At 48.6% G+C, this 20,885-nt stretch overlaps 1 protein-coding gene across 1 annotated transcript in view; it reads right to left on the bottom strand.

Annotated features, from left to right (window-relative positions):
• The window catches only part of kif1aa (kinesin family member 1Aa), a gene marked incomplete at both ends in the record, with an annotated part of 45,813 nt that extends 27,654 nt beyond the window's left edge, over positions 1-18,159 (bottom strand). The window contains 13 exons of the mRNA XM_079739810.1: positions 641-843; positions 4,526-4,668; positions 5,341-5,419; positions 5,798-5,876; positions 6,108-6,125; positions 6,310-6,375; positions 6,562-6,639; positions 7,445-7,556; positions 9,412-9,590; positions 9,705-9,773; positions 10,658-10,840; positions 11,094-11,167; positions 18,057-18,159. Coding sequence (XP_079595936.1) covers positions 641-843; positions 4,526-4,668; positions 5,341-5,419; positions 5,798-5,876; positions 6,108-6,125; positions 6,310-6,375; positions 6,562-6,639; positions 7,445-7,556; positions 9,412-9,590; positions 9,705-9,773; positions 10,658-10,840; positions 11,094-11,167; positions 18,057-18,159 — 1,386 coding nt within the window. The remainder of the gene's footprint in view (positions 1-640; positions 844-4,525; positions 4,669-5,340; positions 5,420-5,797; positions 5,877-6,107; positions 6,126-6,309; positions 6,376-6,561; positions 6,640-7,444; positions 7,557-9,411; positions 9,591-9,704; positions 9,774-10,657; positions 10,841-11,093; positions 11,168-18,056) is intronic.
• Between the last annotated feature and the right edge of the window lie 2,726 nt (positions 18,160-20,885).

The raw sequence follows: 20,885 nt of genomic DNA, 5'->3' as shown, positions 1-20,885 counted from the left end.
ACATTGTCTATATAATATTGTATGTTTTCAACACTAGTGAATCAATACACGATCAATACGTGATCAATACATGATCAATACGTGATCAATACATGATCGATAGGTGATCAATACCTTTTCAATACATTATCAATGTTATCAACACATCAATACTTCATCGATACATTACTGTCAACTCTTGTCAACGCATTATCGATATAATATTGTATGTTTCCAACACTAATGAATCAATACCTGATCAATCGGTGATCAATCAGTGAGCGATACGTGATCAATAGGTGATCAATACCTTTTCAATACATCATCAATGTTATCTATACATCAATACATTGTCGATACATTACTGTACGCTATCAACTCTTGTCAACACATTATCTATATAATATTGTATGTTTCCAACACTAGTGAATCAATGCGCGATCAATATGTGATCGATAGGTGATCGATAGGTGATCGAAACCTTTTCAATACATTATCAGTTATCAATACATCAATACATAATCGATACATAACTGTACGCTGTCAACTCTTGTCAACACATTATCGATATGATATCGTATGTTTTCAACACTAGTGAATCAATGTGCGATCAATCGGTGATCAATCGGTGATCAATAGGTGATGGATAGGTGATGGATACCTTGAGGCGCTCGATGGCCTCCTCGCTGCCGGGGGTGAACATGATGCGGTCGTGGAGGCTGGCGATGGAGCCGGCGCGGCTGGACAGCACCGACAGGGAGGGGGAGGGGCTCATTCCTGTCATGCTACTGGTCACTGTGGAGAGATCACCCTTTTGATTGACAGCCTGGCCTTTATTGTTATTGTTCTTCAAATCGGTCGAGTCTGTCAGGGAGGGGAGGCGGGGGAGGGGGGGGGAGGGTGTACACAGGGAGTGAGGTTGATGGGGGAGACAGGGAAGTGAGGGGGGAGGGAGTGAGGGGGGTGAGGGGTGAGAGAGTCAGGTGTGGGAGTGGGGGGGTGAGGAGAGTTTGGGAGGTGAGCGAGGACAAAACGCAGGGAGAAGCAGACAGAGAGATAAGCAGGAAGAGAGGAGGGGGGAGTAGAGGGGGAGGAAGAGAGAAAGGAATCATTGGAAAGCTAGAAAGGACAAACGGACTCAGAGGACACGTGAGGAGCGAAGCGCGTCGACGGAGCAGCGGCACGTTTAAGAAGCCGAAGCACGGGAAGCAGCTGAACATATGCAGACGGCAGGAGCACTGACCCCCCACTCACGTGTCTGACGGTAAAACCCTTCAGCCAACAGGTGCCCCCCCTGGCCCCCACCTGGTTCACTGCCAGTCCCTGAGTCTCAGTGCTCACCTGGGTGTCACCTGTGTTGAAGACTCGTTCTGTGTTCTGTGTATTTAACTTCCAATGGATCTCACACTATTGGTCATTTTCAATATCTCTGTCTCGTCGTTCATCCTTGTTATTCCTGTTTGTCCTTTGGATGTTACTCAACTTGTGATTGGCTACCTGCCTGCCTTCTAGTTATTCATTCCCTGTGATTGGGCCTGACACAACATTAACACGCAGCGATGCCTTAAAGGACCTCTGGACCGTGAAGAACCGCACGCTGAATCACAACACCTCAAATACATCAGCTCTAACGTTTCAAAAGGACATTGAGAAGCAGGGAACCGGCATCTCGGATGTCACTGAAGTGCTCACTAAGCTCTGCTCTGGCCATGGACCACGGAACGACACGCCTCTGTTTCCTGTCTCAGGGAGGCAGACCCGCCACTTCACATCAGAGAGGACACACATTACTGAGGCTTCATAATGACCGCCGCGGAAATCATGTCCTGGGAGCTAGAAGCGACCCGCACTCTGTTCTATTCGTTTTATCAAAGAATATTTTATACTCATGTTGTTTGTTATTGTTTAGCAATATGTCCTGTAAAGTTATCTTGTTTTTATGGTTGTATCTTGTATTCCTTCACCCAGCAGTTTCATTGTATGTGAAGCTAAGTTCACGTCCTTGCGTGGTCAGACCTCCTGCCGAGGGCGGTTCCTCTGAGGTTCCTCTGAGCACTCCTCAGAGCCACTCCGCTCTTCCTCCCTACGCTGTGTGACGATGCCTGCCGGGAACGCCACGGCCCTCCCTAATTACATCCGGTCGGGATGAACGCCATCAGTCATCGGGTGTTGCCATGGCAACGTAGGGCAATAAAACCCCCGGGCGACGGACACGTCTAGACACCCCGTATCCCGCCTGTCTCCCAGCGGGTCCTCAGATGGACGCTAGGATACCTAAACCACTGCCGTGACCGATGACTGCATTCCTCCCAGACAGGAAGGACTCTTCCTCAATAGTATTCCTGGTACCCCCTCCTGTCTGTTGTTGCCCTGTCGAGGTCTTGGGTGTGGGGGAGGGGGCCTACTGCGGAGCGCTGGGACCGCCCGTTAACAGGATTGAGGAACAATCCTGACGGCGGCAGACCCACTCCAGAGTCTCAGCGTCTCAGCTAACGACCGTAATGACTCACGGCGTTCATATGGCGCTTTAACAGGCGCTCCGAGCCTGTCACATGGTGTGCGTGTGTGGGCCGTCGCACCTCAGCTCATACCAGCGTTGAGCACCCACCTGGGTGGAGAGCCAGACACTCACCGCACAAACCACCTTCAGAGCCATCAAGCTATGAGTGATGGACCGTCGGGGTCTGGCTTCTATTGAACATCTCATCCTGAGGTTTTTGTTTGCCTTCCTTTTTCGATACCACGCAGGAATCTCTGGTTCAGTTTATTCAGATGCCTCTTCCTTCACCCTCACACCACCTACATCCCAGCCTGGCCAAACGCAGCATCAACACCTCTCCAAACGTCTCAATAGCACCACGGTAACAAGAGCGTAGAAATATCACCAAGACTATCAATATCTGGATGTATCAGGAATCAATTAGGGCGATTGATCACTTCAAGAGACGTAAGGTAAATAGCTTTTTTCCTGACTGCATAATCAATAGTTAATACGATTGAAATACTTCCAACAGAGCAATCAATCAACCAATCAATGTGGCGCCCTGTAAAAGCACATATGCCACAGTTTCAAATGTATTGATATCAATTCATTACAATCAGCGTTAATCTCCCATTGTCTGACAATCAGCTGGTCATCCTATGATGGTGCTGCAGAGACAAAAGGGTACGTAAGACTTACTCATGAGACAACAATAAGCGATGCCAATGATGCTAGCTTTGCTTATGATACGAACCGTGCTAACAATGCTAGCTATGCTCAGATGCTAGCCGTGCTTAGATGCTACCCATGCTAACAACGATAGCCCTGCTAATTTGCAACAGTTGCTCAAATGCTAGCCATGCTAAGATGCTAGCCGTGCTAAAATGAGAAGAGCGCATAAGCGAAAGCCACAGAAACACACATTTCAAACCAGCTATCTCAGTTCCAGAACTCCGAAATGCTGGGAGAAGGAAGTGAAGAAGAGAGGAAGAGAAAAACAGAGAGAAACACAAAAGACACTTTTAGGAAAAGTGGAAAGAGTCATTTTAGGAAAGAGTCTGTGTTGAACAAACTGATCACACTGATCTCTCCAAAAACAACAATGTGTTAGACAGGCCAAAACCTAACCCAAATGTTTTGATTTGGCAGTTCAGAATTCCAGGTTGTCTTGAACACAACTCCATCACTCTGGGTCACATGGTGCAACCGCATCATCCAGAGGTTCAAGACAGGCCAGACATTCTCGTGACAATATTGAAAGAATAGCTAAACACTAAATTCAAAATGCAGAGATGGCTCCTCCTCAGGTCAATTATTATGTCATTTTTATATCTTAAGCGCAGTAGCAGTTTTTTACCAGAGGCGAAGCTGTTCCTGCAATTTGAATTTAGATTGTTAGCTGCTCTTTAACACTGGTGTAGTTTATGAGGACACAGAGGGTGGGACAACACTGAGTGTGGGAGGGGAGGAGATGGGATTGGTTGTGCAAACCTTGTGAAGGACACATGTACTGTACGTATTGAGCACTACCATTAGTCAGTGTTTGTGTACTGTACCTTTAAATAGTCTGTTTCTATGCTAGGTGGGCAGGACAAGCAGGTGGCTACGGGTTTGAATCTAAGCCAAGAGGTTCTGGGCTCTAACCCTGAGGTCGGCAGACTACTCCCAGGCCTCCTTCAGAACCTCCTTAATGACCCTAAAGACTCAATGCTCCCTTAAATAGACTCTGAGAGAAGTGTCTGCTAAATGGATAAATGTAAATGACTACATCAACGGACTGTTGTTAAACGTACAGCTAAACCAGCATGTCGGCGTCTGGGTCAAATCAAAATGAATAATTATGATACTGTTTGATTATTTCTGCTCATTGTTACCAAAAATAATAATTACCAATAATACTTACGACAAATTATTACTATTACCATTATGAATTATAACAGTGCATAATGATTTCTGGGAGTAATCATTCCAGCTGCCTCAGCCACAGAGGCCTTCAGAACAGGGCCCCCAGAACAGAGGGCCCCCCAGGACAGAGGGCCCCCCAGCACAGGGCGGGGTCCTTACTCTCAATGATGTCCCCCAGGCCCTGAGCCAGCAGCAGGTCCCGGAGCCGCGACACCTCGTCCTTCAGCTCCCGCACCAGACGGTTGTTGGGGTCCTCGTTGATCACCGCGTTGCAGCGGATCTGCTTGGCCCGGTCCGCGTACCTGTTGGAGGAGGAGGAGGCGTTCACGTCTGGCCTGGTGTAAGCTGTTAGCCGTTAGCTCAGCGGTAGCTTGGTGCTAGCTTGGTGTTAGCTTGGTGTCGGAAGAGGAGTCTTTCAGGTGGGTGGACGCCGAGGTTGGGGTTAGTTGTTAGCTGTTAGCTTAGCGGTAGCTTGGTGTTAGCTTAGCGGGAGCTTGGTGTTAGCTTGGTGTTAGCTTGGTGTTGGAAGAGGACTCATTCAGGTGGATGGACGTCGAGGCTGGGGTTAGCTGTTAGCTGTTAGCTTAGCGGTAGCTTGGTGTTAGCTTAGCGGTAGCTTGGTGGTGGAGGAATCATTCAGGAATCCTTCATCTAGCCTTGTGTCAGCCGTTAGCTGTTGGCTAAGCAGTAGCTTGGTGTTGGCGGAGGGAAGCTAACACCACCATGCAAATAGCCTCTCCCATGGATTCAAATTATGGGCCAATAATTTGAAACGTATCCTCTGATGTGCACTGGTCTCCTAAAAACTCACTCCTGGTTCCTGCTGTGTTTTTTTTTGTTTGTCTTTGCCTTTCTGTCCTTCTCTGTTACTAGTGGACTTTGGACAGTTTGAGGACTGATGTCCTTGAGTCTCTTGAGCTGCGCTACATGATAACGTATCATTATCATCTCCTCATGAGAACGTGAAGCGGTACCTCAGGGTGCTCAGGGTCTCATCGTAGTTGATATCTGCAGGACTCAGCGCGGCCACCATCGCCGTCCGGGAGTTACCCCCTGAGAAGAGGAGAAGGAGGAGGAGGAGGAGGAGGAGGAGGAGGTGTCAGAGACACGCTGGAGGTCATCGTGTTCTACCTGTCCACTAGAGGGCGCTAGAGCCTTCACATTACCGGCGTGGGACAGGTCGGAGGTCAAAGTACCTTGATACATGAGTCGTAAGCTGCAGGATACAATCCCCAAGTTATTTCCTACCTACATTGTGTCTTATATTGTGTAGTCGGAATCCCGCACAACTAAACTGTCGACGAGATGCAGCTGCAGATGCAGTACCGTTTCCATCGGGGTTTGGGATTTTACTTAAACCATGTTAACTATGTATTAACTTGGTCGTGTCACATGCTTGTGTGGACGGTAAAGGCTACAACGTGGTCGTACCCAGGTTCTCTCGTAGGAGCCAGGTCAACACAGAGTCTCTGTAGGGGATGTGGTTCTCCACCTTCTTCTTCTTCTTGTTCTGTCAGGACGGGACACAGAGAGAGGACACACGTTCACGTGGAGCCCCTAGCGGCTGGAGGGGTTCACAACATGGACCTCAACGAACGTGAACTTAGACATGGCCGAGTGAGGCTGGGCAGACTCTGAAGTCTGCCCAGCCTCACTTGAACATGAAGAAGTTCATTTTCCACTGAAGTACATCATATTTGTTAAGGAAAGATTTTTACGTCCGACCTCGACATCATCTTACCTTGTTGGGTCCAGAGTCCTGAGAGGTGAAAAGAGCAGAGTAAAAAGGTTTACACGTAGTAGCATGAAATGATCTAGCTCAAAAGTAAGACCAATCCCTCCAGACTCATGACGAGATCACCTCAATGCAAACGACATGCATGTTACACTGATGCAAATAAATGTATCAACTACAGATGAAGAGGTGAAGTCTGACTGCGTACCACTTCTGCCAGGGCGGAGATCACCTTCCCCAGGGTGGTGAGGGACTTGTTGATGTTTGCTCCTTCCTTTAACCACACACAAGGTTCAGGTTAAGATAACACAGAGAACAGTACAATGCTAGTATAGCTATCTATAATGCATATACTATATTGCATTAGTATGAAGCCAGATTTTAATATTAACATATATGTCGAATCAGCTTACTAGATTTGATAGATTTGAATGAGAAGCAAAGGATTGTGGGTCGTCACCTTGAGTCTGGTTCCCTTGGCGCCGGTGGAATCGGCCCGCTCGCTGCCCGCCAGATCCACCAGGCTGATCTTACTCACCTGCAACACAACAGGGGTCAGAACACCTGGTACACACCTGTCTGCACCTGGTAGACACCTGGTGAGCACCTTTCTGCACCTGGTGCAAACATTTTTCTGCCTGGCACATACCTGTCTACACCTGGTACAAACCTGTCTGCACCTGGTGCATACCTAGTCTATACCTGGTACACACCTAGTCTACACCTGGTACACACCTAGTCTATACCTGGTACACACCTAGTCTACACCTGGTACACACCTAGTCTATACCTGGTACACACCTGTCTATACCTGGTACACACCTAGTCTACACCTGGTACACACCTAGTCTATACCTGGTACACACCTAGTCTATACCTGGTACACACCTGTCTATACCTGGTACACACCTGTCTATACCTGGTACACACCTAGTCTATACCTGGTACACACCTAGTCTACACCTGGTACAAACCTAGTCTATACCTGGTACACACCTAGTCTATACCTGGTACACACCTGTCTATACCTGGTACACACCTGTCTATACCTGGTACACACCTAGTCTATACCTGGTACACACCTAGTCTATACCTGGTAAACACCTAGTCTATACCTGGTACACACCTGTCTATACCTGGTACATGCCTGTCTATACCTGGTACACACCTAGTCTATACCTGGTACACGCCTGTCTATACCTGGTACACACCTATTCTATACCTGGTACACACCTAGTCTATACCTGGTACACACCTAGTCTATACCTGGTAAACAACTAGTCTATACCTGGTACACACCTGTCTACACCTGGTACACACCTGTCTATACCTGGTACACGTACCTTCTCCGAGGTGTTATCGGTGTCTGCGTCACGGCGCTTCTGGGTGAAGATGATGTTGAAGACGGCGTGGGAACGACTGCTGCTCTCGTTCATGTTGGTCGCCGCCACGGTCCTGCAGAGGGCGCGCTCTGTTAAGATGTACCTTCTATATAGAATGGAACGTCTCTGACAGAATCAAAGTCAACACTGATTGGATGTGTACAGTGTATAGGGCAGTAAACCAGCGGTAAACCAGGCAGTAAACAGGCAGTTCAGGGTGGAGGGGTTGTAAAGTGAGACTGCGGCAAAACATATAAACATAGTAAAGTCAACAGACCGGACATCAAGGACCTAAAGAATAACCCTGGAGTTAGAAAGGAACAACGATGGAGCAGTAGAGAACTGACACTAAGATCCTACTGAACCAACAGAGATCATGTTTACATTTGATACAATTACACTAAAAAGCTGCCTTCAGCCATTTTATTCCGTACAAATTTAAATTGTGTTTTGATTAAATCAAATCATCTTCAATACAAGAGAACCATCAGACTCAATCAAAACACAATTGAATCATAACAAAGTGGTTATGTGAAGCAAAAATGGCTTATGGCCTATTTAATAATTAAAGATGAATGGATAACCATGCTATTAAAATCAGATAAGGCTAATGATAAGTATAAGAAGATTAATGTTCAGGTAACTTATATCATTAAGAAAGTGATTTAGCCATAATTAATCCTTTCTTCCACAGCATCGCTCCCTAGGCTGGGACAAGTGTCACAAAATCTTGTTCAGTAGTAGAATTGCAAGGGCTACGAATTATAGAATAGTTGGAATTAGGCCTTCAAGGCGTGTTTCAGATTAACGGATGACTGCATCTATCGTACAACCTCTCCAGCCTCTTTAAATGAGGAAAACCTCTCTCTAAGCATCGCGATCTCACAACCCTTTTCAATACGCGGTTTGGAGATTCAAACTGCTCATTTAACTGTGGGGCCATGGCGTCCCCACAGGTTATTATAATTTCGCTTTTATGCTGGTTTTAATGATCTGAAACAGCAATCTTACCACTATACAGCATGTCTAATGTCTTTGATGCCTCTGAACTCAGTGTTAACTCAACTATTTATAACCCTGCTGTTGGAGGCACAGAAACCCCATAAATGGGTCACTGGTTATAACTGTACTGTACTAGAGTCCTATGGTACTACAGATGACTTCAGTAAAGAGGAAGAAATCCTAGTCATTCATTGATTCTGATGAGTCATTCGGAGCAGAACTCTGCATCCCACAATGACTTGAATATCTTCACCAGGAAGCCTAAAAACGATGTGTCATCTGGTGGATGCTGTGTACCTAGAATTACACACTCCCTCCCATCCTTGATCTATTCCTGCAGTACCCTAGTGAACTACGCAGCACTTCGGTGTGGTTCTCCGGTATGTTCCAGTCATGGAGGTACCAAGCTGCTCACGAGCTCAAACTGCAGCAGATGTTACGTTTCTGTGCTCTTCTAGATGTCCTGGTCACCAGCGTGGAACAAGGACAGTACTGGGTCACTGAATGCAAGCCTCAGCATGACTCACGGCTGTTCCCAAAGACTCTCTGGTCAGACAGCTGCAGTGAGTGTACTAGGACTCCCTGCAGCTGCTGAGCCTGCTCCAGATGTTCTACAGCCAGGAGCAGTGAGTGTACTAGGGCTCCCTGGAGCTCCAGATGTTCTACAGCCAGGAGCAGTGAGTGTACTAGGGCTCCCTGGAGCTCCAGATGTTCTACAGCCAGGAGCAGTGAGTGTACTAGGGCTCCCTGGAGCTCCAGATGTTCTACAGCCAGGAGCAGCGAGTGTACTAGGGCTCCCTGGAGCTCCAGATGTTCTACATCCAGGAGCAGTGAGTGTACTAGGGCTCCCTGGAGCTCCAGATGTTCTACAGCCAGGAGCAGCGAGTGCAGGGGTCTGGTCAGAGCGGTGAAGCCGTGCCCCTCACCTGGCCTTGTTCCCAGAGTCCATGAGGTCCTGGATGTCGTTGTAGGAGGTGACGGCCAGCTTGGACAGGTCCTCCACGTACGGCCCCATCAGGGGGTGCTCGCGGACCCGCAGGTGGCCCTTGTTCTTGGGGTTCAGCAGGTCGCGCACGCGCTCGCAGTAGATCTCCATGTAGCTCACCTGAACGCAGAGAGAGGGGTTCAGCACAGGGAGAGGGCTCCTTGAGTCAACTTTGTGGCTGCAGGAAGTGTTTCTGTGATGTCACGCGCTGGTCAGCCAATCCGAGGAGCTCACCTCTACAGAGTAGGCCATGTTGTTGTCAATGTTGGTGTCGTTGAACTTGGTGAACAGGTCCTCACAGAGCTGGGGACGGAATCACAGTTTAAACATTATTAAGGCTTACGACTTACTTAAAGACGAGACACACATTTAGATTTTATAAACGGTGTGGGAAGCTTTAAATGGTCTCAACAGCCACCACACAGGGAGACGGTGAGAGGGTGAGGGGGTGAGAGGGGGTAAGAGATGAGAGGGTGAGGGGGTGAGGGGGTAAGAGATGAGAGGGTGAGGGGGTGAGATGGTAAGAGATGAGAGGGTGAGAGGGTGAGGGGGTGAGTTGGTAAGAGATGAGAGGGTGAGAGGGTGAGGGGGTGAGATGGTAAGGGATGAGAGGGTGAGAGGGTGAGGGGGTGAGATGGTAAGGGATGAGAGGGTGAGGGGGTGAGATGTAAGAGATGAGAGGGTGAGAGGGTGAGGGGGTGAGATGGTAAGGGATGAGAGGGTGAGAGGGTGAGGGGGTGAGATGTAAGAGATGAGAGGGTGTGAGGGTGAGGGGGTGAGATGGTCAGAGATGAGAGGGTGAGGGGGTGAGATGGTAAGAGATGAGAGGGTGAGGGGGTGAGGGGGTAAGAGATGAGAGGGTGAGAGGGTGAGGGGGTGAGATGGTCAGAGATGAGAGGGTGAGGGGGTGAGATGGTAAGAGATGAGAGGGTGAGGGGGTGAGGGGGTAAGAGATGAGAGGGTGAGGGGGTGAGGGGGTAAGAGATGAGAGGGTGAGAGGGTGAGGGGGTGAGAGGGTAAGAGATGAGAGGGTGAGAGGGTGAGGGGGTAAGAGATGAGAGGGTGAGAGGGTGAGGGGGTGAGAGGGTAAGAGATGAGGGGGTGAGAGGGGGTAAGAGATGAGAGGGTGAGAGGGTGAGGGGGTGAGTTGGTAAGAGATGAGAGGGTGAACGAGTGAGGTTCCCCACCAGGGGAATGATCCCTTGCTGGTCCTTGACGTCCTGCTTTCCCATCATGGTGTAGGACTTGCCGGCGCCCGTCTGGCCGTAGGCGAAGATGCAGACGTTGTATCCCTCGAAGGCGTGGAGCAACATCTCCTCCCCGATGTCTTTGTAGACCTGGAGCTGCGACGCGAAGTTGGAGTCCTCCGGCTGCACACACACAGGGCACACGTGTTAATGTTAACACGTTAGTAGTAGTGGGGGTAGTTACTTACAGTAGAGTGGGACCAGTGAAGGTAGTTACTTACAGGTGTAACCTTTATTTATTTGCATTTATTTTTTTCAGATAAAACAATTAAGAATAGTTGGTGTGGGACCAGTAGGACTGGTTACTTACAGTGGTGTGGGACCAGTAGGACTGGTTACTTACAGTGGTGTGGGACCAGTAGGACTGGTTACTTACAGTGGTGTGGGACCAGTAGGAGTAGTCGAAGTTGAAGCTCTTGTTCTCCTTGGGCTGCTTGGGGTTGAGGATGGCTGAAGGTTGGAGAGAAAACCCGGTCAGAGCAAGGCGGGAGCGGCTGGAACCGGATCCTGGCTGGCTAACGGATGCATTGTGCTAACAGTGCTAACAGAGCTAACATAGTGCTATTAGAGCTGAAAGTGCTTACATTGCTATCAGTGCTAATGGATGCTCAAAGCTGGACTTAATGTATCGCAATAAACTAACCACAAACACACAACTAGAGTCGAACTACAGATGTATCTTCTCAATGTCTTCAAAGTATTTTGAGCTAGCCATCATCGTGCTTACAATGATGATAATGTACAACAATATAATCAAAGTATAAATCACGTAGATAAACTGTGCCTATCCCTAGAGGATTGACATTAAATCAATTCTTTTTTTACAACCGTTTCATGGACCAATAAACCCCATATACAGCCTCTGTGTTCCTGATACGTGTGATATCCTGGAACCCGAGGCGCTTTCTGACTCACTGTCCTCCTCCACAACACAAGTATTAATACGTCCGGACCAGCCTCCGAGCCTCACCCCCCCCCCCACGGAGCCAGGACCGGCTGTCCACTCAGGTAGAGTGCAAGGTCAAAACAAAATGGCAGCATTTAAATAATGCACAGTCACGGAGGAACGCGGTCACACCGCTGAATCACAGAGCGGTCCAGGCCGGAGCAGAGATTGTTCACGGATCAAAACGCACACAAATGAACCCTGAAACGTTTCAGACTGAACCCGAGTTCTGGAGACAATTTCACAATCAAATCTGGTCTCTTTAGTGTCGGCTGCTTGAGACTCTACGGCCGTTTCAACGGGCGTTCCGTGGGGTTTTAACGGTGAAACATGAACTGGGATGAGTCACGGTTCCCAGAGGACGTTCATTACTGGGAAGCATTTCCTCCTGCTCTGGTTGAACCGGTTTCAGACCACCAAGAGCTCTGCAGTACAGCAGAATGACAAGAAAGATCCAGTGTGCCTTCAGTGATTGATTTGTCTCAAATTTGCATTTCCCAGAATCCTCTCTGACGACTTATACGAGTTCCAGTATTCTGCTGGTGCATAAGAAATATCCGTCTCTGTCCATCACCGTAGTCTATCATCTCATCCAGGTATGAAAGCAACAACTAATTGTTTATATTTTCATTGTCCTCAAATACACCTGTCGAGGTCACCAGCGTTACAAAATGCCAACATTTCCTATTATTGTTCATTATGTAATTTTTGTAATAGTGCAGCTCTGTCTGTGATGAACACAAACACACACACACACACACACACACGCACAAGCACAAGCACATGCACACACACACACACACACACACAAACACACACACGCAAGCAAACACCCATTATGTTGTTAACACTCATTTTAAGAAGCAGCGCAGCATTGCTCCAGAACCGCGGTATCAGATGAAAACAGGACATGAGCTCTCAGAGATCAGAGACGACGTTCTCCTGTTCCCTCGCCCTCATCATTTAAAACACTGAGTGTCAGCACAGAGCCGGGACACCAAGAAGAGATGATGAAGTGATGAAATCAAACCCTAACCAGAAGCTCACCGAATGAGCTTCTCCAGAGCTTGAACGCTAATGCTAACATGGAAAGAGTCAGGTTCAATGGAGGAAGTTAGCATCACGCTCAGACCAAGGACAGATTGTTGAGTCACCTAGCGTCCATAATCCATATTGGTTAGTTGGCTGGGAGAACCTTCTGTAATCTCAGGGGAAATGCCTTCTAACTGCTCCAGAGTGGGGAAATAGAGGGCTAATAGAAGACTAAGAGAATGTATGCGTCGAGTTGTCATTGAGATTCTAGAATGTTCCCCCATCCAAATGACCAAGATGGCCGCCGGGTGTACCAGGTCTAGAGCCGGAGTGGGGGGAAACCAGGGTGAAGAACGGGTCGGTGTGTGGGGGGGAAGTACCGGCACCTTCCCGGTGGTTTTAACCCAATCAGATTAGCGCTGCACCTCAACCACTCCGGCAGCAGTAAGTAGATTAAACCACTTCATCATCGGGGGGAAGAGAGAGAGCTTCCCCCAACGATATCCGGTCCAAACTGCTTCCACCACAGCCAACACCCCTCTGGCGATGGCATCATTGCTGACATCATCCTGGACTGGGGTCTGAGTCACCCCAGGACCCCAGGGGAATCATCCAGAGCCTCTGATTGGCTGACGGGATGAGTGGGTGATTGACAGACAGGATGACAGGATTAGTGGATGAGAGGATGTGTTGGTGAGTGGATGAGTGGAGTAGAGGACGAATAGGTGAGAGGATGAGTGGATGACAGGATGAGAGGAGGTGTGGGTGAGAAGATGACAGAATGAGGACGTGACATTTGTGTGACTATGATTCCCAGCGTTGATTTGATAGATCTGGTGTCAGGCTGATTCTCTGCGGGGCTCTGAGCATCACGGACGCTGAGAGAAGAGAGACGTGGCTCGGGGAGGGAATGACGTGCAGCACTGAGCCGCAGGTGGGAATCAAACCTGCCTCGCTGCCCCTCCTTCCGGCTACGTGGTCCATGTGTAAGAAGCCACCTGCTGCTGATTCTAAAGGAGGGGAAAAGGGTTCAGTCCACCATTGTGTCCGGATAAACACCAGCTCAATGCTCTAATCTCTGCTCAGTCCACAGACAGTACTTGTGAATGAGTACTGTGTACATACTGTAGCAGTATTCTGTGCAATCTCTGCCGGCCTGTAAGTGCAGACAGCGAATACGCACTGTTGGTTTAAGCAGCTGGTTCGAGAAGAGGCAGTGACTATGAAGCGAAGACCAGTGTTATCCGGTATAAACCAGGTGGTTCAAGTACAGTGGCTATGCAGCGCTGACCTGTGTTAACCAGTATTAACCGGTATAAACCAGCTGGTTTGAGTGCAGACAGTCACTACACAGTGCTGATCAGTGTTGACCAGTATTAACCGGTATACACCAGCTGGTTTGAGTGCAGACAGGGACCACGCAGTGCTGACCAGTGTTAACCAGTATTAACCGGTATAAACCAGGTGGTTCGAGTACAGACAGTGACCACGCAGTGCTGACCAGTGTTAACCAGTATTAACCGGTGTAAACCAGTTGTGCAGACAGTGACTACGCAGTGCTGACCAGTGTTAACCGGTATAAACCAGGTGTTCTGGGAACTAGAGAGACACAGATCTGCTGTCTGCTTACAGTAACTGATCTGAGACTCCAGGTTGGATCCTCCCTGGAGCTGGTTGGCTGCTCGGGGACATGTGACCGGGTCTGGAGTGTCACAGGTCACAGGTCAGGGGTCAGGGATCAACACCCCCAGCGAACCAGAGATCAAATGAAAAGACAACAACGTGTTTGAGCCTGCTACAGCTGCCACTCTCTAGATACATACAGGAGATGTATGTACAGATATGTGATATGTATATCTATAAATATAGGTATAGATATAGTTATCTATATCTATAGATATAGTAAAGATAAAGCTGTATAGATATATTGATATATGATGAGGATGAGGATAAATACGATACATGTGATGAATAGTCATGTATTAAATAAGATAATATGGGAAGGCAACCATCATGATGTATTGGTGACAACATGACATAATCATGAAGGATAGCAACATATATATTATATTTATGTTTAGACATGCGCTATGTACAGATATATGTGATCCATGACATAACCATGATGGACAGCATGAGGCACGTCTGCAAAGGGCTGTCGTTGCGAATGGAGCATTCATGTTCTGACATCATGGATACGTGATATGATGTCATGATGACGAATAGTGAGACTCTAATAGGGATGTGTGTACGGATACGATGAGCAGCAGCACAGAGGGGTGGAGGGCTGGGCCGCGGTTCATTGTTAGTCCTTCCTTACAGAGGGAGAGGGGCTCAGGCTGGGAGGCTGCATCTTAATGAAGACACGGGGGGGGGGGGGGGGGTGGAGGAGTGAGGCAGGGGGGTGAGGGGTGAGGGGGAGCAGGGAAGGATGTGTCTGCCAAGGGCCTGTCAGACTGAAAAGACCCAAATCACTGCCTGCTGCCATTCTCTGGCCCGCTGGGAGACACACTGGTCGCCCCTAGGAACGAGGAGAGGGAGAGGGGGGGGAGAGAGAGAGGGAGAGAGAGAGGGTGGGAAAGAGAGAGGGGGGCAGAGGGAGAGGGGGGAGAGAGAGAGAGAGAGGGGGAGGGGGGGGAGAGAGAGAGGGTGTGAAAGAGGGAGGCGGGGAGAGGGAGAGAGGGGAGAGAGAGAAAGAAAGAGAGAGAGAGAGAAGAAAGGGGGGGAGAGGGAGGGAGAAGGGGGGTAAAAAGAGAGTGACAAGAGAGAGAGCATGGGGGGGGGAGAGAGAGAAGAAGAGGGGAGGAGAGGTGGGCAGGGAATGAGAGAGAGTGAGAGAGAGAGAGAGAGAGAGGGAAGACTGAGCGAGGAGGGAGACGTACGGGAGACAGATTGCGTTCTGCTGCTCCAGTCTGGAAGGAACAAGGCCTCATTCATCTGGAGTTCATCGTGCTGCTGCCGGTCCCTGCAGCCACAGCCAGGGGACCGGCCCTTTAACGGCGGTGTGTGCATCTGTGTCTTTGTGTGTCTGTGTGGGTATCTGTGTGTGTGTGCGTCTTTGTGTTTGTGCATTAGTGTGTGCACACATCCAGAAAAATGCAGTTTGTGCATATGTGTGTGTGCGTGTGTGTGTGCGTGTGTGTGTGTGCGTGCGTGCGTGCATGCGTGCGTGCGTGGGTGCGTGCGTGCGTGCGTGCGTGCGTGCGTGCGTGTGTGCACCACAGCTCAGGCTGGACATTGTTTCGACATTGCATGGAGGAAGGCTCCAGAGTTAGGACTATCACTGCCTAGCATGCTTCTTGCTAATCCTAGCTAGCATGACGGGTCAGTTTTTTGCCACGGTCTGTCCAAAGATATACAACAAGACATTTAAGCTTTCGTATTCAATATCTTCAGCTGTGAGAAAACTGCACTGTCATATTTTCAGGGCACTTGCTATTGGAAGCTCTACATGAGTTTAAAACGTGAACCATTTCCCTCTCAGCTGAGCAGTAGAACAACAACAACAGGACCAACATGGCGTCTGCGTCTCTGGTCTCCCCGGGCTGGGCGGGGCTACGCGGCTAAATTAGGCCAAACTGTAAATATTTTAGGACGGCTCCTCCATTATTAAGCAGCAGCTTTAACTTCTTCACAGATTAGAGATCAGGTATCTGAAGCCACCTGCGCCGTAATATCCCTCAAGAGACTTCTCCCGCATACCCGGACATCTCCTGCATACCTGGACTTCAGCACAAATACCTTACTACTAGCATGTATACCCTGAAATCAGTACACATACCCTGACAACAGCACACATACACTGATACTAGTATGCATACCCTAATACTTTCATACATACCCTTATATATACCCTAATACTACCATATATACCCTAATACTATCACCCCATACTTTCACCACACCCAAACTCTATCACACGTACGTATCTGAAGTCTGATGGGTGAAGGAAAGGGGAAAGGGGTTCCGCAAAGCATAATATGCAAACAAACAAAAGCATTAGTAAACTGCAATAAAGTCAATGTACATGTTTCAAATCGACACCGAGACGCCTGGCCGCTGTAAAACACCCTCTCAAGTCCCCTCTGATAGCTCCGTCCACTCCTGTGATTGGTTAGTTCTTCGGTGGACCGTCTCGATACGGAACAGGAAACAAGATGGAGCTCCGCACCTACCTGTTGCTGGGTTCCGGCCCTGTGCCGTCTGCCCCAGAATGATACAAGGGTCCAGGGTTACACATACCCTGACCCTACCATAGCTACCCTATCCCAGATACCCTAACAACCCTACCCTATCCCAGGAACCCCAATCCCACTCAGATACCCAACACTTATCCCCAGGGCCGCTGCTGGCTGTTTCGGTGCCCTACGCGAGCAGGGGGGGGGGGGGGGGGGGGAGGACAGCCTCTTTTTATATATTAGGTAAAAACATATAATTGCCGAAATTGAGTGATAGGTTATGCAATTAAGAAAAAACAACGGTGGGCCTCTTCATAACTAATTTATATATTTTTTTAATTCAATAATGTAATAATATATATATTTTTTTTACAAACCATCATTTTTGGTGCCCCCCCCCAGGTACTTGGTGCCCTACGCACTCTGCGTATAGGGAGCGGCCGGCCTGCTTATCCCAGATACCCCAACCCCACCAGTATACCCAGCTCTGTCCTCTCCTACGTACCAGACCCATCAGCCTGGCCCAGCGTCCTGCTACTGGACCAACAGCCATTTGTTTCGACTCACAGATATGATCAGCAAAGAGACGAGGTCCTCATTAGAAGAAGCGTTCCAGCATTATGTCTCACAGCCTGGATCCCTGTCCCATTAGTAGATAAAGGTCCTTAATAAATATTGGTTCCCTTTCTCCAGGGATTAGAGATCTCTCCGTTATCACAGCAGTGAGTTTAATGGCTGGCACGGAGAGAGAGGGCTTAGTTTATTACTTTTTCTGTCTGCTTTTTTCCTCAGTGGGAAAACTAACATCAATCACAGTAAAAACTGCCCTGCATCAACTCTCTCCTTAAGGCCAGCGAGCAGGAGAAAGAGAGATTACTCAGATCAACAGTACTCTCTCTTTAAAGACTGTCCAACATCAAAAGACCCCTTAAAACGATTAACACTGCTAATCCCCGTAAAGACTTCCTATCAACAACCGTCCCACTGTCTATCCTTAACCCTAACATCAACCATCCCTATAAACCCTTACCCGATCCCTAACATTAAAAACAACAAAAACAAAACAACAGCTATTCTGGGAGTGACGGTTGAACATCATCCATCCCCAGACTAACATCTACAAATCCTGCGGTGACTGTGAAGATGACAGGCAGACAGACAGACAGCAGACAGACAGACTTACTGGTGGTGTTCCCGTTCATCTGGATGATGCACTTGCTGTCCTTGCCCATCTCCCTGGAGTTGAACGGCCGGACGCGCACCGCCACTTTGACTGAGGCCGCCATGGCTCCTCCTCCTGTCTGGCACCCTGGGAGGGGGGTGGGGGGGGGGGGGGGGGGGGGGGGGGGGCCTGGGTCCGGCTCAGGGGGTCTGGGTCCGGCTCAGGGGGTCTGGGTCCGGCTCACTGCAAATCTAGAGGAGGAGCGTCATGAAGAAGACTTGATACATGTTTCATTGTGCTACTTATGGGTGTGGTTGCAATGCAAGTCACCAAGCCGTTTTTTAGAATATTGTTATTATGGTAAAATTATTATTACAAAAATTGCTAATATCATCATAGGGGGCGCTGTAGCTCATGGTCAAACCCTGATGACCCGCTCCCCACCCTGGTGGCCATCTTTCTACTACCTAATATTCGGGCCTTTATTGACATGCTTAATAGTTTTGCCTTAAGGTCCGATAGATTCTGTACTTTGAAGCTTTGGAACACCTTGAAAAAATTCTGAAAACAAATGTGTGTTGTGTTGTGTTGGAAGGTGTGTTGTAACGTGTGTTGGAAGGTGTGTTGTAACGTGTGTTTTGTTGTACTGTGTGTTGTGTTGTAACATGTGTTGTGTTGTAACTTGTGTTGTGTTGTGTCATATGTTTTGTTGTATCATGCGTTGTGTTGTAAGGTGTATTGTGTTGTAATGTTGTTGTAACGTGTGCTGTAATGTGTGTCGTAACATGTCTTGGGTTGTAACGTGTGTTTAATGTTTGTTGTAACGTGTGTTGTAACGTATTGTAACGTGTGTTCTCTTTTAATGTGTGTTGTGTTGTAACCTTGGTTGTGTTGTAATGTGTGTTGTGTTGTTAAGTGCGTTGTGTAAGTCAGATCCATTTATAATGTTGTGTCCTGCTAGTGAACAACGTGTTATGGCTATGTCATGTTGTTACATCGTATGTTGACCGTTATATGATCCCCTATCATGGATTGAGTCATCATGATCCATTCAATTAGTGTTATATAGGTCATATTCTGAAGATTGTCAATCAGCAGATTGTCAATCTTCAGCCACTGTGGGAATATACGGGTGTGCCTTTTCTTAAAAATCCTTAAATTGATAAAAAATAAATATGTGAATACATTATAAATATAAAGACGTTGATATGGTTGTGTGTGTCGTGTGTGTAATGTGTGTCTAGCATGAGTGTGTGTCACATGTGTGCAGGGTGTGTATTGTGCGTCTAGTCTACATGCTTCATGTGTATGTGTGTAGTGTGTTTGTAGTTGTGTGTGCGTGTGTGCGTGTGTGTGTGTGTGTGTGTGTGTGTGTGTAGCATGTGGGAACAAAGCCTGCATGGTCAGCGAGGGTCTGGGCAGCAGAAGTGCAGACACAGCTAAATGTCCGCCTGCCTCCAACATAACAATAGACTCAGTATGTACACACACACATTACAAATCACACACACAAATGCGTGCACGTACGTACATACACACACACACACATGCAAACACACGCACACAGACACACACACATTACAAATCACACACATTACAACACACACACACAACCATTACAAACACACACACACACTCACAACCACTACAAACACACACACACACAAATGCACGCACATACACATGGACACACATGCAGACACACACACAAACACATAAAAAAATGACCAAACACGCTAATTTAAAAAAAACACACATGCACGTACATATGCACACACACACACACACACACACACACACACACACAACAAATACATAAAAAAACACACACGCACACACACACCCCTGAATTCATTTTAGGGCCACAGAGATGAGGTCAGGGGTCAAACCCACCAAGGTCATCTCTACTCTGGGTCTCTAAAAGGATGTCTGATTAAATCACGCGCTAATGGATGGAAGGGGGGGTCTATAGTAACACACGCACACAAACCCACACTCAGACACACAGACACACACACAGACACACGCACACACAAACCCACACTCAGACACACAGACACACACACAGACACAGACACACACAGACACACACACACACACACATACACACACACACACACACACAACAGGCTGGTTCCGGTGTGTTCCTTTAGCCCCGAGCAGGGGCGTGCCGGGGGGCGGGGCATTGACTCTGATTGGCCGCCACAAGAGCCATTCCTAGGGGTGGCCTATCAACAAAGAGCGAAATATCTAAATCAAACGTAGTGTTGTTGAGGCTCCCCCCCCGGGTTCTCCCGGACCCCTCCCCACTAACCCCGTCTGGCCCCGCCCCCGTCTGCCAGTCAGCCCCGCCCACAGCGCTGGTATCACCGGACTGGTCTCTCTCGGCGAGGCCTCCTAATGGATGGAAGTCGCGTGTGAAATCGATCGATGAGTCAGACGGGCCGAGGGCGTCCATGACTCACGGGGGGGGGGGGGGGGGCGTCTCCTCTGGGTCAAGTCCCCGCCCCAGAAGGGGGGACCTGGGTGACGGACAGTCGGGGCGCAGGCCGCGGTTCTGGCTGTGAAAGTGCTGTGTCACCCCCGCTACTTCCTCCATCTCTGTCCCCTCCACCCACCCCACCCAAACACACACACTCACCGCCCGCCCGCTGCCCAAAACATGTGTGTGTGTCCGTGTGCATGTAGGAGCACACACACGCATTCACACGTACGCACGCAAAACGCACGCTCGCTCACATGAACACACATACACACATGCACACACACACACACTCTCTGAGTGAATGCGTGTGTGTGTTGGCTTACGTGTGTGTTGGTGTGCGTGTCTGTGTGCGTGTCTGTGTGCGT

The sequence above is a fragment of the Pollachius pollachius genome (assembly GCF_949987615.1).
Source record: "Pollachius pollachius genome assembly, chromosome: 7".
In the NCBI taxonomy this organism is placed as follows: Eukaryota; Metazoa; Chordata; class Actinopteri; order Gadiformes; family Gadidae; genus Pollachius; species Pollachius pollachius.
This window is presented reverse-complemented; position numbering and strand designations above follow the sequence as displayed.